The 17,102-nt window shown below is 42.4% G+C and overlaps 1 protein-coding gene and 2 pseudogenes across 4 annotated transcripts in view; all 3 read right to left on the minus strand.

Moving 5' to 3' along the window:
- POLR2B (RNA polymerase II subunit B) overlaps positions 1-17,102 on the minus strand; it is a 55,661-nt gene that overhangs the window by 25,238 nt on the left and 13,321 nt on the right. For all 4 annotated transcript variants that reach the window (XM_009239973.4, XM_063723432.1, XM_063723433.1 and 1 more), the window contains exons 5-10: positions 11,872-11,984; positions 11,522-11,741; positions 10,977-11,135; positions 6,461-6,625; positions 472-668; positions 191-310 (exon numbers count right to left, since the gene is read on the minus strand). In XM_009239973.4, coding sequence (XP_009238248.1) covers positions 191-310; positions 472-668; positions 6,461-6,625; positions 10,977-11,135; positions 11,522-11,741; positions 11,872-11,984 — 974 coding nt within the window. The remainder of the gene's footprint in view (positions 1-190; positions 311-471; positions 669-6,460; positions 6,626-10,976; positions 11,136-11,521; positions 11,742-11,871; positions 11,985-17,102) is intronic.
- Positions 3,134-3,232, minus strand: LOC112133230 (U6 spliceosomal RNA; annotated as a pseudogene).
- On the minus strand, positions 12,222-12,317 carry LOC112133311 (small nucleolar RNA U13; annotated as a pseudogene).

Consider the following 17,102-nt stretch of genomic DNA (forward strand, 5'->3'; position numbering starts at 1 on the left):
TTGTCCTCATAAACCTGGCTTTCCTAGACATGAACCAAAACTAAATCTGAGCAAGTAGCAATAAGAATGTAGCTAATTTCATAAGTACCCAATGTAGGTGCCAACACAGTTTAGCCTGGCCATATGCAATGATCAATCTAAAGTGAAATAAATCTCCCTGCTTTAACGACTTTATTCTGTAATTCCTTACCCTCTAAATAAGAATGCAAGCAGCGGCCCAGCAAGATCCAATCTCTTGTTTCCATAGTGATCTCTGTCATCTAGTTCTCTTCTACCCAAAGCTGCTAGAAGTAACCTATGAACCATATATCTTTAAAAAAAAAAAAAAAGAAAGAAAGAAAGAAGGAAAACACTTAGTTTTGGATTTTTTTTCTTGATTTATATGTTAAAAACATCATTTTTGACTTTAAGAAAAACCTTTATCTCAAGTGTATCTTGATAAAGAACTTAAAACAATGAAACTTAACATACCCCAAGAAATAGGCTTTTTTGGTCTCACAAAAATCACTGACACCAACATGAGGGAGCATTTCTTTTTGTAAAACTTCCTTTGCATATTTAATTCTCTTCTCTTTAGTAACACCAGGCTTTGCTCCCCTTGAACCAATGAAATTTAGTGCAACATTCTGTTCTTGGATGACAAAAGCTTCATCGAGAGAAGGTTTAACCTATCAGACAATTTAAATAAAAGTTATTTTCAAATTCATGTTGTTACCTTAAAATGAGTAAACTGTCACTTAGTTTATAACATGCCAAGTACCCCTAAGAACCTAATAAAATATGTGAGTATTTTTAGAAAATCAAAGAATCACAAACTCTTAGAAGACACCTCAGAGATCTAGAGATCTCTGACAAAAACCACTCATCAGCACAGGCAATTACACTTTCTAGAAAAATACAAATAATTCCATTATAAAAAGAGTAGTGCATGGCCGGGAGCAGTGGCTCATGCCTGTAATCCCAGCACTTTAAGAGGCTAAGGTAGGTGGATAGCTTAAGTCCAGGAGTTTGCAACTAGTCTAGGCAACATGGCAAAACCCCCATCTCTACTAAAAATACAAAAATCAGCTGATACAGTGGCACACGCCTGTAGTCCCAGCGACTCGGGAGGCTAAAGTGAGAGAATCGCTTGAACCCGGGAGGCAGAGGATGCAGTGAGCAGAGATGGTGCCACTGCACTCTAGCCTGGGTGACAGAGTAAGACACTGTCTCAAAAGGAAAAAGAGTGGTGCATTTCATTTTTACATTTTACCGATGGCAAAATAAAGTTCCAGATATCTAAAATCAATTTACAGAAATTTCATAGTCAAATTAAAATTTACTGAACTACAAATGGTTAATGTGCCAGACTGTTTTCAGTTTTGGTATTAAAAATGTTTGGCCTGCGTGGGGTGGGGCTCACTCCTATAATCCTAGCATTTTGGAAGGCCAAAACAGGAGGATGGCTTGAGCCCAGGAGTTCAAGACCATCCTGGGAAAGAAAGTGAGAACCTAAATCTACAAAAGAAAAATAAATTTTTATCCAGTGTGTACCCTGGATGTAAAAAAAAAAAGATTTGCTGGGCGTGGAGGCTCATGCCTATAATCCCAGCATTTTGGGAGGCCAAGGCAGGCAGATCACGAGGTCAGGAGTTCAAGACCAGCCTGGCCAACATAGTGAAGACCAGCCTGGCCAACATAGTGAAACCCCGTCTCTACTAAAATTACAAAAATTAGCTGGGCATGGTTGCGTGTGACTGCAGTCCCAGCTACTTGGGAGGCTGAGGCAGGAGAATTGCTTGAACCCGGGAGGTGGAGGTTGCAGTGAGCCGAGATTATGCCACTGCACTCCAGCTTGGGCAACAGAGTGAGACTTCCTCTCAAAAAAATAAATAAATAAATAAAAAGATTTAATTTAAATTAAACCTAATATTTTACAAAGGAGACTATTTTTATTTTATTTTTTGAGACAGGGTCTCACTCTGTCGCCCTGGCTGGAATGCAGTGGTGAGATCCCTCCCAAGTAGCTAGGAGTACAGACAACACCACCACACCCAACTATTTCTTCTTCTTTTTCTTTTTTTTTTTTTAAGAGACACAGTCAGTCTCCCTTTGTCACCCAGGCTGGAGTGCAATGGCACAATCTCGGCTTACTACAACATCTGCCTCCTGGGTTCCAGTGATTCTCGTGCTTCAGCCTCCAGAGTAGCTAGGATTACAGGCATGCACTACCACACCCAGCTAATTTTTCTATTTTTTGTAGAGACAGGGTTTCCCCAAGTGGCCTAAGCTGGTCTCAAACTCCTGGCCTCAAACGATCTACCCACCTAGGCCTTCCAAAGTGCTAGGATAACAGGCATGAGCCACTGCACCCATTCTATTTCTTTTCTACAGACACAGGGGTCTCATTATGTTGCCCAGGCCAGTCTCAAACTTCTGGAATCAAGCAATCCTCCTCCCAAAGTGCTGGGATTACAGGCGTGAGCCACCATGCCAGCCCAAAAGTTATTTTATTTTTTTTGAGACAGTCTTGCTCTGTCACACAGGCTGGAGTGCAGTGACGTGATCTCAGCTCACTGCAGCCTCTGCCTCCCAGGTTCAAGCGATTCTCCTGCCTCAGCCTCCTGGGTACCTGGGACAACAGGCACGCACCACCACGCCCAACTAATTTTTGTATCTTTAGTAGACACGGGGTTTTACCACATTGGCCAGGATGGTGTCGATCTCCTGACCTCGTGATCTGCCCACCTCAGCCTCCCAAAGTGCTGGGATTACAGGCGTAAGCCACCACACCCAGCCCAAAGGTTATTTTAAAAACATACTGTGAAAGAGACCTGCCTCCCATTCCTGCCACTATCTGTGGCCTCTGAGAAGGCATGTAATGGATTTCCTCTTCTACAAAAGGGTTATATAAAATAATTTCTAAGTTCCATACCAGTTCTAATATTCTAAATTTCCAACTATACACAATAATGAGCATGAGAAACGAAGGGTAACATTTGACAACTCTGGCCTCTGTAAGTACCCTCTGATCTTATCCCAGGCATTGAAATGCCTTTCTTGCCCTTGATTTCCTATGTCTTTTTATCACTGGTCCACAAATTTGTTTGTTTGGTTTTTTTTTAAAGATAGGGGGAGGACCCACGGGTCAAACAAAAATATGGAACCCTTCTCAAATTTGTGTGTCATCCTTACACAGAGATGTGCTAACCTATATATTGTTCCAATATTAGTATATGTGCTACAGAAGCAAGGACCATTCCACAAGTTTAAACATCAAAATTCCAATCATGGAAACAAAGATCAGGAAAAGGCCATGTAAACCAAAGTGAGGCCACAGATAGTACAGTAAATCAAAGTGATATTTTTTAAAGGAAACTGCCACTCTTGTTTAAAAAAAAAAAAAGATTTTGTTAAAATATAGATTAGAAAAAAGGAATAACAATAATGTACTTTTGGAAGAAAAAAATAAAGCAGTTTTATGAAGTGAATGCTTGACTCAGAGACTTGTAAAAATTGGCCTAAGCTTCCTAAGTGCTGAAAAAACCAACAGTAATACTCAAAAAGACAACATATATAAAGCATATCATATTTTTCACTTTACTACGAAAACTCCAGGTTGGGCCTGGACGTGGTGGTTCACGCCTATAATCCCAGCACTTTAGGAGACCGAGGAAGGTGAACCACTTGAGCTCAGGAGTTTAAGATCAGCCTGGGCAACATGGCAAAACTCCGTCTCGCCGGGCGTGGTGGCTCATGCCTATAATCCCCAGCACTTTGGGAGGCTGAGGCGGGCGGATCACGAGGTCAGGAGATCAAGACTATCCTGGCTAACATGGTGAAACCCCGTCTCTACCAAAAATACAAAAAAATTAGCCAGGCGTCGTGGCAGGCACCTGTAGTCCCAGCCACTCGGGAAGCTGAGGCAGGAGAATGGCGTGAACCCAGGAGGCAGAGCTTGCAGTGAGCCAAGATCGTGCCACTGCACTCCAGCCTGGGCGACAGAGAGAGACTCCGTCTCAAAAAAAAAAAAAAAAACACTCCGTCTGTACCAAAAATACAAAAAATTAGCCGGGCATGGTGGTGCACACCTGTGGTCCCAGCTACTCAGGAGGCTGAGGTGGGAGAATTACTGGTTCCCGGGAAGTTGAGGCTGCAGTGAGCCGTAATTTCACCACTGCACTCCAGCCTGGGTGACAGAGCAAGACCCTGCCTCAAATAATAATAAGGCATATAACTACTGGCAAAATCTGAAAGTAAAATCTAACCAGAACCCAATTTTCTCATGTAACCACACCAACAAATATTCAAATAACTAAAATATACTCCCCGTTCTAACTTTGTGACAAAGATTTAGCCTGCAAAATCTGTGACAAAGATTTCTCTGTAGTCTTAAGCACTCTGGACAATTTAAGACAATTTTAAGAATATCATTTACTGTTCAGACAAGGAGCATCAATGGAAAAAATTTATAAGGAACTGGACATTTAACCTCAAAAATCCTTCCCATAAAAGGTTCCCACGAAAATAGTAACCTTACAGTGGAGGTACCTAACAGACACCACTGTGAAGCGATCAAAGTTAACAGTACCATTAATGGAGCAAAATGACATCACATGACTCTTGTTGAGATGCCCTGGGAAGCACATAATATTACTTAAGTATTTTTTCTGCCAAAAAGTGCATAAATTGAATCTAATCATGGGGAAATATGTGAAAAACACAATTGAGGACAATTCTACAAAATAAATGGCCTGTCCTCTATAAACTTTGTTATGAAAGACAAAGAAAGGCCAAGGAGGCCAGGCACGCTGGCTCATGCCTATAATCCCAGCACTTGGGAGGCCTACACGGGCTGATCACTTGAGGTCAGGAGTTGCGACCAGTTTGGCCAACACAGTGAAACCCTGTCTCTACTAAAAATACAAAAATTAGCCAGGTGTGGTGGCACGCGCCTGTAATCCCAGCTACTCACAAGGCTGAGGCAGGAGAATCACTTGAACCCGGGAGGCAGAGCTGAGATTGCGCCACTGCACTCCAGCCTGGGCGACAAAGTGAGACCTTGTCTCCGAAAAAAATAAGGCCAAGGAAGGATTGTAAAAGACTAAAAAGACATACATCAAAATGCAATGCGTTATTCTGAATTGAACTCTGAACTATAAAAGAGATTAAACCTGAATTACTATATACTATTAACGTACAGATCTTATTACTTAATAGTTTTCAATATTATCAGGACAACTGACAAAAATCTGAGTAAGATCTGTACATTAACACTACTGTTGTAATCCTATCACTTTGGGAGGCCAAGGCAGGCAGATCACCTGAGGTCAAGAGTTTGAGACCAGCCTGGCCAACACAGTGAAACCCCGTCTCTACTAAAAATACAAAAATTAGCTGGGCGTGGTGGCGCGTGCCTGTAGTCCCAGTTACTTGGGAGGCTGAGGCAGGAGAATCGCTTGAACCCGGGAGACAGAAGTCGTGGTGAGCCGAGATCGTGCCACTACACTCCAGCCTAGGCAATGGAGCGAGATTCTATCCCCCACCAAAAAAAAAAAAAACACAGTATTGTATCTAAGTAAAATTTTCTAATTTAAATAATTATACTATGATTATTTAAGTGAATGTACTGATTCTTAGGAAATATACACTGAAGTCTTTAGGAGTAAGAGGCTATTGCCTATAACTTACTCTCCAACAGTCCAGAAAAAAAAATGTGTTATATATAGAAAGAATGAATGATAAAGCAAATGTGACAAAAGTAACAACTGTTGAATCTGGGTGAAGAGCATATAAGACTTTTATATATTATTCTTGCAACTTTTCTTATTTTGAGACAAGGTCTTACTCTGTCACCCAGGCTGGAGTGGGGAGGCATGATTAGGGTTCACTGCAGCCTCCACCTCCTGGGCTCAAGCGATCTTCCCACCTCAGCCTCTGCAGTAGCTGGGACTACAGGCACATGCCACCATGCCTGGTTAACCTTTTGTATTTTTTGTACAGACAGGTCTCCCTATGTTGCCCAGGCTGGTCTCGTTGACTCAAGTGATCCTCCCGCCCTGGCCTCCCAAAGTGCTGAGATTATAGGTGTGAATCACCATGACTGGCCTTTTTGTAACTTTTCTGTAAGTCTGAAATTATTTCAAAATAAAAAGTTAAACAACAGGTATCAACTACTCATTTTCCCTTTTTACTAAATTGCACCAAGCTGGTGTGCTTCTGCAAGCTTCCTTACCAATGTTTCTTCTTGCTGCTGTCATTAACTCCAGCTGCCTCTGGTTTTCATGTCTATTTTACAACAAATTGTCAGAAAAGAGACCCAGGCAGGGCTGAAAGCTTTCACTACACAGTAAATGGCATGAGATTTGTGACAGCTAAATTACTCTTCAGAACAGCTTTCTACTATGTTTTAAGGTTAGCAACAATCAGTAACACTAAATCTCTTATAAAGCTCTGTGAATACATTTTGTTTTCACATTACCATTTCCATCATCTCTGGATCTTCAAAATCATAAATAATATGTTCTAAAATATCTCTGTCGGACACAAAACCTAATGCTCTGAACACAATAATGATGGGAACTTCTTGCTTGATATATGGCAGAGTTGCCACAATGCGCTGACCAATAGCACTCTTCTTGGCACCCTAGAAAAATAAAGTATCATTAGAACATGAATATACAAAAGCTCACAGCAATATAAAAACATCAAGAGAACTATTTAATATATATATATATATATATCCTTTGTGCATATTTCAAAAGAAGCATGCCTCCCAATACTGTGAGGAACCTCCTATGACTGCTTTTCAAAACCACTGAAACAAGTATACTAATTTTACACACAGGCTGGTCACTTAGACCTGAAACAACTTCCATTCTCTCCTATTCGCCTGCCAAGATTCTCTCAGAATTACCCAATACTGTATTTGGAAATGACTTTTGGCTGCAAAAAAATATGAATACTGATTCCTCACCCTCCCCAACCTATCCCCCCTCCAAAAAATTAAACCTCTGGAAGAAAGAAATAGATGAGGTAAAAAAAAAAAAGAGACAATATGGATAGACAAATATGGAAAAAAGCTAAGCACACAATGAAAAATAAATATTAAATCAGAACTGGTCTGTGAGGCATTTCCCTGTCTCAATGTTTCAAAACTAACAGCCCCTTTCACACAGCTTCTTTTTTCCAATTTCTCCCTCTTTAATTGTACACACATACAAAGACAAATTAAAAGTTACTAACCTATGACATACCTGACTTCTCTCAGTTTTAATCATATTTGTTTGCTTCAATATTAATTTCACTCTATCTTCCCTTGGCCTCATAACCCTACATTATTATAATCCCTCTAATAACTTCTGTCATCTTCCTCCTCCCACCACAGGCCTCCTGCTTCAGAACTCCTCTTGTGGGCTTGTTCAGTAACAACTTTTCATAAATGACACCCAAATCTTTATCTTGATCTTTTTCTTGTACCCTCAGCCCCCATATCTCCAAATGCCAATTGGTTGTTTCTACCTGGACATCAATTATTCCATTTAGTCTATTATTTGTTTCATCATGAATCTTATCCCAGAACAAGCAGAACATTAAAAAATAATATAGCCGGGCACAGTGGCTCATGCCTGTAATCCTGGCACTTTGGGAGGCCAAGGCGGGAGGATCGCTTGAGCCCAGCATTTCAAGACCAACCTGGGCAACATAGTGGGACCTCATCTCTATAAATATTTTTAAAATTTTGGCTGGGCACGGTGGCTCACAGGCCGGGCACAGTGGCTCATGCCTGTAATCCCAGCACTTTGGGAGGCCAAGGCGGGTGGATCACCAGAGGTTGGGAGTTCGAGATCAGCCTGGCTAACATGGTGAAACCCTTAAATATACAAAATTAGCTGGGCATGGTGGCACACGCCTGTAATCCCAGCTACTCAGGAGGCTGAGGCAGAAGAATCACTTGAACCCGGGAGACAGATGTTGCAGTGAGCTGGGATAGAGCCACTCCAGACTTGGTCTCCCAAAAAAAAAAGTTTAAAGAAAAAAAAATGTCTACAACATGTACTCCCCAAAAATCTTATCTAAAACTGAACTTATTATGTTCTCTCCTAAATCAGTTACTTGAAGTTCACCACTCTCCTGGAACCTCAGAATACAAACCATAGTATCTTAATGACTCATCCTTTTATCTTATCAAACCTATCATCAAATCCAGATCATTTTCCTTTCTCTGTCTCTAATTAATTCATTTTGCTCAGAGTTGCCATGATAGTCTCCCTAATATACTGTTTATGTCTTTGCCCTCTGTCATCCAGGCCGATGCCTCTCGACAAAGAATGCACATCACAATCACCTGGGGACTTCTTTCAAATACTTGTACCTGGGTCCCATTCCACTCCCATTCCCACTATTGGGTCAGCAGATTTGGAAACGGTGCCCCTTTTGTACTTGGAAGAGTCTTAGGTTATTGATGTGAACCTTTAATTAAGATCCACTAATCCAGATCCACCCTGATCATCTACTTGTCACTCACTATTCAACATACTCCATCCAGCTCAATTAGAGCTATCTTCCAGAGATTCTCCAAATACTCATCCCCACTCTCCTCTAATAAGAATGTCCTTCCAGTTTCTCTCTGCTTATATAAATCCATACCATCTTTCAAAGTGTAAGTCAAGTCCTATCTTCTCTATTAAGTTTCATGAACTGGTCGGGGCGGTGGCTCATGCCAGCACTTTGGAAGGCCAAGGCAGGCAGGTCACTTGAGCTCAGGAGTTCAAGACCAGCCTAGGCAACATAGTGAAACCCTGTCTCTACTAAAAATACAGAAATTAGCTAGGTGTGGTGGAGCATGCCTATAATCTAACTACTTGGGAGGCTGAGGCACAAGAATCGCTTGAGCCAGGAGGTGGAGGTTGCAGTGAGCCGAGATCGCACCACTGCACTCCAGCCTAGAAAACAGAATGAGACCCTGTCTCAAAAAAAAAAAAAAAAACTTTGCATGGATCACACCATACTTTAGTAACCTCACTCTCCTCCAAATTTCTATAAAACTGTTATATGTAATAGGTGTCATTTGGCCTCTGCACTGTGTTACTACCATTTAATGTCTAAAGCTTGTATTCCCAAAAAAACCATTACTTTCTTTTTTTTCACTTTTTTTCTTTTTGGAACAGGCCCTGGCTCTGTCACCCATGCTGGTGTGCAGTGGCGCCAACCTGGGCTCACTGCAACCTCAGCACTCAAGCCATCTTCCCACCTCAGCTTCCCGAGTAACCGGGACTACAGGTGCCTGCCACCACATCCAGCTAATTTCTGGGTTTTTGTTGTCGTTGTTTTGCTAGAGAAAGTGTTTTGCCGTGTTGCCCAGGCTGGTCTCACATCCTGGGCTCAAGCAATCCACCCACCTCAGCCTCCCAAAGTGCTGGGATTACAGGCATGAGCCACCACACCTGGCCACCTTCTCAATAAGGATTGTGTGTTTTAATGATCTCTTAACAACACCCAGCAATGTTGGGCACATGAGAAGAATGCTTATCTTACAAATAAAATATTATGAAAAACATGCTTGAGGTGACAGGTATGCTAAGTACCCTAATTTGATCATTACACATTGTATACATGTATCAAAATATCACATTGCATCCCACACATGCATAATTATTAAATAAAATTGAAAACAAAATAAAGCCTTTTAAAAAATTACAAAAAACAAATGGAAACACCAGTTACCAAAAAACATTCAGTCTCATTCACAAATAAAAACCATTTTAATTATTTAAAACACCTGGCCGGGCGCAGTGGCTCATGCCTGTAATCCCAGCATTTTGGGAGGCTGAGAAGGGAGGATCACGAGGTCAGGAGATCCAGACCATCCTGACCAACATGATGAAACCCCGTCTCTTCTAAAAAACACAAAAAATTAGCCGGGCATGGTGGTGCGTGCCTGTAGTCCCAGCTACTCAGGAGGCTGAGGCAGGGGAATCACTTGAACCTGGAAGGCGGAGACTGCAGTGAGCCGAGATCATGCCACTGCACTGCAGCCTGGCAACAGGGCAAGACTCCGTCTCAAAAAATACATATATATATTTATTATATAATATATATAATATATAATAATATATATAATATATAATAATATATATAATATATAAATAATATATTATATATATAATATATATTATATATATATATATACACACACACACGAACTGAAATAGAGGTTTTCCAAGATAGCTGTAAAAATTAAATCAAGCAATCTGAGTAACAGAATTGGCATACAGCAAATATTTAAGAACTGCTAACTACTACTAGATTCCATTATTATAAGCAACCTATGCTTATAACTATACCAATGGTCTGCAGCTTCTAAGCTGGTACCCAATGATTCCTGCCTCCTACTATTGCCCTTGTAATACCCTCCTCAGTGTGAGCTGGACATACTGACTTGCAACCAACAAAAAGAACATGGCAAAAATGACAGGATGTTGCTACCACTTTTAAGTTATAAAAGACTGATTTCCACCTTGCTCGTACTCTCTATGGCTCTTTTTGCTTACTCTCTCTGAAGAAGCAAGCTGCTATGCTGCTGTCAGCTGCTATACGCAGAGGCCCACATGGCAAGGAACAAAGAAAGGCTTCCAGCCAACAGCAAGCAAAGACCTGAGACTCAGTCCAACAGCCAATAAAGAACTAAATCCTGCAGACAACCATGTGAATGACTCTTGAGATTACGGCAGCCCAGGGAAACACCTGACTGCAGCCTCATGAGAGCTGCTTGGCCAAAGACCCAGCTAAGCTACACCCAGATTCCTGACTCACAGAAGCCGTGAGATGATAAATGTTGCTAGAGGAGCAATTTGTTACACAGCGATAGGTAAACAATACGCTATATAACAACAATATGCTCCAGAAAAGCTTCTTTGGACCAAGAATGCAGTCTAGTAAATTTTAAAACAAAGCACAAAGGAATAAACCCAAATAACATCATATCCAGTCCATACCTGTCCTCCTCTTGCCAGCATGCTAACCCATATAGTACTGGTGGGTCGGGAAGAATTCTCCAGACATGATCTACACTCTCCTGTGTAGGCATATTTAGAATCCTTTTTGGCAAACACATAAACTGTGTTTGTTGCCATTTTCTCTTGGGCAATCAGAACCTATTTGGGCAATAAGAAAGTTACAGCCATAAAATCCAAAACATCACTGAAGAGAAAAGAGAGTAAAATCTGCATCTTAATTTAATCTGATCATATAGGCTCACTGAAATATTTAATTCTTCAACTTTACAAACTCCATTTTGCATAAATGCTTCATAGAAATACATAAACTCCAAAACTGACCAAATTTCTAGTGCATGTTATATACAGCTAAATAAAGCTTTGGTTTATATAAATTTAGCTGTCATACCCTAAACAAGTCAACTGTCACTGCCAGGTTATCCTGCAGGAAAATCTTTTTTTTTTTTTTTTTTTTTTTTTTCATTTCAACTTTAAACTAAATTTTAACTACCATTTTGTAATTTTTTAAAATAATGTTACTATACCTTTTCTGATCCATTAATAATGAAATAGCCACCAGGATCCAAAGGGCATTCATTTAACTCACAAAGATCACGATCTGTCAAGCCATTCAAAAGGCAGTAAGTTGACCGCAACATAATTGGAATTTTTCCTATAAAAGTTTTTTGATGCTGAGTCTGAAGTTGTTCTTCACCTTCTTTAATGACTGTTTTTGTTATATCAACATAAAGCGGAGCAGAATACCTTTGAAAATAAAAGTAGATCACAGTTAAGCAATAGGGTATCTGTTAAAACAAATCCTCAAGTGGTTAAAATTACATTTTCAGAATTCTATTTCAGTATCTACTGCTGACAAGGAAAAATTCTTTCTTACGTGAGATTCCTTAATCTAGCTTCATTGGGCATCATTGGTGAAGGAGCACCATCTCTTTCCCAATGGGTAGGCTTGGAAAGATAAATTTGTTCAAACTTCAGCAAATATCTTGGCTGAAATTAAACAAAAAAACATGAAAAGGGTAAATAATTTTTTCCATAAAAGTTTTAATGATTCCATTTTAATTGACATTAACATTTTAAGTAGAAGCAGCTCTACAAACTGGCAAAATTAATCCATTTTACTGAAATGGGGCCTTCCCAAAGTCAATATCCATATTGCATAGACGTTAAGTTTTAAACCAAATCACTTTCTCTTTTTTTCTTCTTTTCTTAAAAATTTTTTTTTCACATTAGACAGGTAATGTGCTAACAAGGTTTGTAACAAGGTTTAAGAAAGGCACATCTCACACCCAATCATCACACACTTATCAACTACAAAAGGATCTGCTAATTGCTTTCTTAAGGCAGAAGACAAAAAGAAACTTAATATACTAAAAGTAAAGACTGTACACATCACGTGCTCTGAGTTTATATCAAACAGTTAAAATGGATTTACATTAATGATCTATATAGTTTCTTGTGCCCTCTCCTGGTAAGCATCATCAAAAATACAAAGTGACCAGAGAACAAAGATAACAAATCCAGACAACTAGAACTGTGCTCTAATCTAATCAACAAAACATTTTAAAAAATAAACCTCTCTTCAGTTAAATATACAAATTAATCTGTCAAAGGAGTAGAGTTAACAAAAGAAAAAAGATTTTTTTATTTTAAAAAACACACAAAATATCCTAATCATTCTATATAAAGGGCTGAGAACTTCCAACTCTGGCTGGAATATAGCTTAGTCCATAGCAAAAAAAGAAATTTTTCAATTAAACATTCACTTGCTGCCTAATAAAACAAGATCCATGAGGACAACTTTCTAGAGACAAATGGATAGTGTACTTTTCTCTAAATCAAGTCTCAGAGAAGAAAACAGGAGTAAGCAGACGTTTTACTAATGATTAATTATTGACACTCAAGTCTCCCAAGCTGGGGTAGATAAAGGGCAAAGAGAACGGTGGTGATAATGAACCAAAGGGAAGCCAACCCTCTACTCCTTATCTGTGCCATCATCTAGTCTAGGTCATTATTATCTTAATCATAGGCTATTCTAAGATTTTTATCTCCTCCAGTCTCTTTTGTTTTGTTTTGTTTTGTTTGAGATAGGGTCTCACTCTGTCACCCAGGATGGAGTGCAGTGGCGTGATCTCGGCTCACTGCAGCCTCCACCTCCTGGGTTCAAGTGATTCTCCTGCCTCAGCCTCCCGAGTAGCTGGGACTACAGGCGCACCACCAGGCCCAGCTAATTTTTGTGTTTTTTGGTAGAGATGGGGCTTCACCTAGCTGGCCAGGATGGTCTCGAACTCCTGGCCCCAAGAGATCTGCCTGCCTAGGCCTCCCAAAGTGCTGGGATTACAGGCGTGAGCCACCACATCTCGCCTCCTCTAGCCTCTTTCTATTCCAAGCAAGCATCACTTTCCAAAGTAACTTTTCTAAAATAATGCTTTATGTATATTCTTTGACAGTTTCTCGGTAATTCCTCATAACATCCAATGACATTCAAAGCTTTCAACAATCGGGTTCCATCTTATCTTCCTAATGCCTATTACAAACAGAGAAGCCCTGTAATCCCAGCACTTTGGGAGGCCAAGGCGAGCAGATCATGAGGCCAGGAGATCGAGACCATCCTGGCTAATACGGCAAAACCCTGTCTCTACTAAAAATACAAAAAAATAAGCCAGGCATGGTGGCGGGCACCTGTAGTCCCAGCTACTTGGAAAGCTGAGGCAGGAGAATGGCGTGAACCCAGAAGGCGGAGCCTGCAGTGAGCCGAGATTGCTCCACTGCATTCCAGCCTGGGCAACAGGGCGAGACTGTGTCTCAAAAAAAAAAGCCCTCCTCCCTCCTCCCTCTCCCCTTTCTTCGGTCTCCCTCTCCTTCTTTTTTCGGTCTCCCTCTGTTGCCGAAGCTGGACTGTGCTGCCGTGATCTCGGCTCGCTGCAACCTTCCTGCCTCAGGCTCCTGTGACTCTCCTGCCTCGGCCTGCCGAGTGCCTGGGATTGCAGGCACGCGCCACCACGCCTGAACGGTTTTTGTATTTTTGGTGGAGACGGGGTTTCGCCCTGTTGACTGGGCTGGTCTCCAGCTCCTGGCCTCGAGTGATCTACCTGCCTCGGCCTCCCGAGGTGCTGGGATTGCAGACGGAGTCTCGCTCACTCAATGCTCAATGGTGCTCAGGCTGGAGTGCAGTGGCGTGATCTTGGCTCGCTACAACCTCCACCTACCAGCCTCCTGCCTTGGCCTCTTAAAGTGCTAAGATTACAGCCTCTGCCCCGCCGCCACTCCATCTAGCAAGTGAGGAGCGTCTCTGCCTGGCCGCCCATCGTCTGGGATGTGAGGAGCCCCTCTGCCCGGCCGCCCCATTTGGGAAGTGAGGAGCGCCTCTGCCCGGCCGCTATCCCGTATAGGAAGTGAGGAACGTCTCTGCCTGGCCGCCCATCGTCTGGGATGTGAGGAGCGCCTCTGCCCAGCTGCCCCGTCTGGGAAGTGAGGAGCGCCTCTGCCCAGTCGCCCAACGTCTGGGAAGTGAGGAGCGCCTCTGCTCTGCCGCCCCGTCTGGGAGGTGAGGAGCGCCTCTGCCTGGCCGCCACCCCGTCTGGAAGGAAGTGAGGAGCGCCTCTGCCCGGCTGCCCCATCTGGGAAGTGAGGAGCGCCTCTGCCCGGCCGCCACCCCGTATGGGAAGTGAGGAGCGCCTCTGCCTGGCCACCCCGTCTGGGAGGTGAGGAGCGCCTCTGCCCGGCCGCCACCCCGTCTGGGAGGAAGTGAGGAGCACCTCTGCCCGGCTGCCCCGTCTGGGAAGTGAGGAGCGCCTCTGCCCGGCCACCCCGTCTGGGAAGTGAGGAGTGCCTCTGCCTGGCCGCCACCCCGTCTGGGAGGAAGTGAGGAGCACCTCTGCCTGGCTGCCCCATCTGTGAAGTGAGGAGCGCCTCTGCCCAGCCGCCACCCCGTATAGGAAGTGAGGAGCGCCTCTGCCTGGCCACCCCGTCTGGGAGGTGAGGAGCGCCTCTGCCCGGCCGCCCCGTCTGGGAGGTGAGGAGCACCTCTGCCCGGCCGCCCTGTCTGGGAGGTGTACCCAACAGCTCCGAAGAGAAAGCGACCATCGGGAGCGGGCCATGAGGACAATGACGGTTTTGTTGAAAAGAAGGTGGGGAAGTGTGGGGAAAGGAAGGAGAGATCAGATTGTTGCTGTGTCTGTGTAGAAAGAGGTGGGCATAGGAGACTCCATTTTGTTCTGACTAGGAGAAATTCTTCTGCCTTGGGATGCTGTTGATCTATGGCCTTTCCCCTAGCCCCCTGCTCTCTGAAACATGTGCTGTCAACTCAGGGTTAAATGGATTAAGGGCGGTGCAAGATGTGCTTTGTTAAACAGATGCTTGAAGGCAGCATGCTCTTTAAGAGTCATCACCACTCCCTAATCTCAAGTAACCAGGGGCACAAACACTGCAGAAGGCCGCAGGGACCTCTGCCTAGGAAAACCAGAGACCTTTGTTCATGTGTTTATCTCCTGACCTTCTCTCCACTATTATCCTATGACCCTGCCATATCCCCCTCTCTGAGAAACACCCAAGAATGATCAATAAATACTTCATAAATAAAAAATAATAATAATAAAAGAAAAAAAAAAGATAAGCCAAAATCACATACTGATCATTGTGGTCCCCAGGCTAAATACACCAAGTATTTTCTTTTCTTTTTTTTTTTTTTTTTTTGAGACAGAGTCTTGACCTCTCGCCCAGGATGGAGTGCAGTGGCGCCATCTCGGCTCACTGCAACCTCTGTCTCCCACGTTCAAGCAATTCTCCTGTCTCAGCCTCCCTAGTAGCTGGGACTACAGGTGCCTGGCACCACATCCGGCTAATTTTTGTACTTTATTAGTAGAGACGGGGTTTCACCATATTGGCCAGGCTGGTCTCAAACTCTTGACCTCAGGTGATCTGCCCACCTCGGCCTCCCAAAGTGCTGAAATTATAGGCATGAGCCATCGCGCCAGCCACACCAAATATTTCCTTGCTGAAACGACTAAGCACCTTTTCTCTTCTAAGAGAGTTCTTCATAGTAAATTTAAGTCTCTTCCATCTTTTCTACTAAGCTCTGATAACTAGGTGTTAGAGATCTCCTCCTCTTTAAGTACTTCTGTTACTGGCACGTTGAATTTGCTATGTTATATTGTTATCCGGCTTGTTATACAAAGACCATGAAGAAAAAATGACCCAACAAGCCAGGTGCAGTGGCTCATGCCTATAATCTCAGCACTCTGGGTGGCTGAAGCAGGTGGATCACTTGAGGTCAGGAGTTGGAGATCGGCCTGGCCAACCCGTGAAACACCATCTCTACTAAAAATACAAAAAAATTAGCCAAGCATGGTGGTGGGTGCCTGTAGTCCCTGTAAAAAAAGAAAAAAATGACCCAAGAATAAAAAAGAAACTTAATGTCCCCCTTTCCAGCACAGCCCTAGAAGAGCCAATCACTTTTGTTCTTAATAGCAAAATTCTGTACAGCATGTCCAACTAAAATGGAAATAACAGACCAGCCCTTAGGAGATAAGCTACACAGAAGAGAAACTGATCAGGCTAGAAACAATGAACTCTCCCTGTGTCTAGCTCTATTTTGCAGGCTTTCCCTACCTCACTTTGTTTCTCAGTTTTCCCTGTCTCTCAAAGTCCCATATGTTCCAAAAGCTGCCTCTCAACTTCTCTAAAACTGGGACAGTCATTATTTTGGACTACATACTTCTTATAATCACTCATATAAAACCAAATTATAAAATTATACCCTTAGTATGATTTTAACAATGCTAAAAAACCTGCATATATGTGAGTAAAAGATACAAGAAGCTTAATAAAGATAGCTGATATGTTTGGGTGATTTTCCTTTCTTCTCTCATATGGTTATAATAATGTACTTCATGCAATATATAAAATCAGATGAAAATTCCTTCAAACATTTTTTATTATTTTTACACTGTGAGAGAAAAAAGTGGGGTTATCTATCTAAAGCAATGTGACCATCTCTGGCTCACTTCTCTTATTTGTTCATATTTCAGGGTCCTCTCTTCCCAGCTATTCAATACCTACTATGTGAATAAGGATGGGATAACTTGCAAAAAAACACACCTCTTCATT

The sequence above is a fragment of the Pongo abelii genome, chromosome 3 (assembly GCF_028885655.2).
Source record: "Pongo abelii isolate AG06213 chromosome 3, NHGRI_mPonAbe1-v2.0_pri, whole genome shotgun sequence".
Taxonomy (NCBI): Eukaryota; Metazoa; Chordata; class Mammalia; order Primates; family Hominidae; genus Pongo; species Pongo abelii.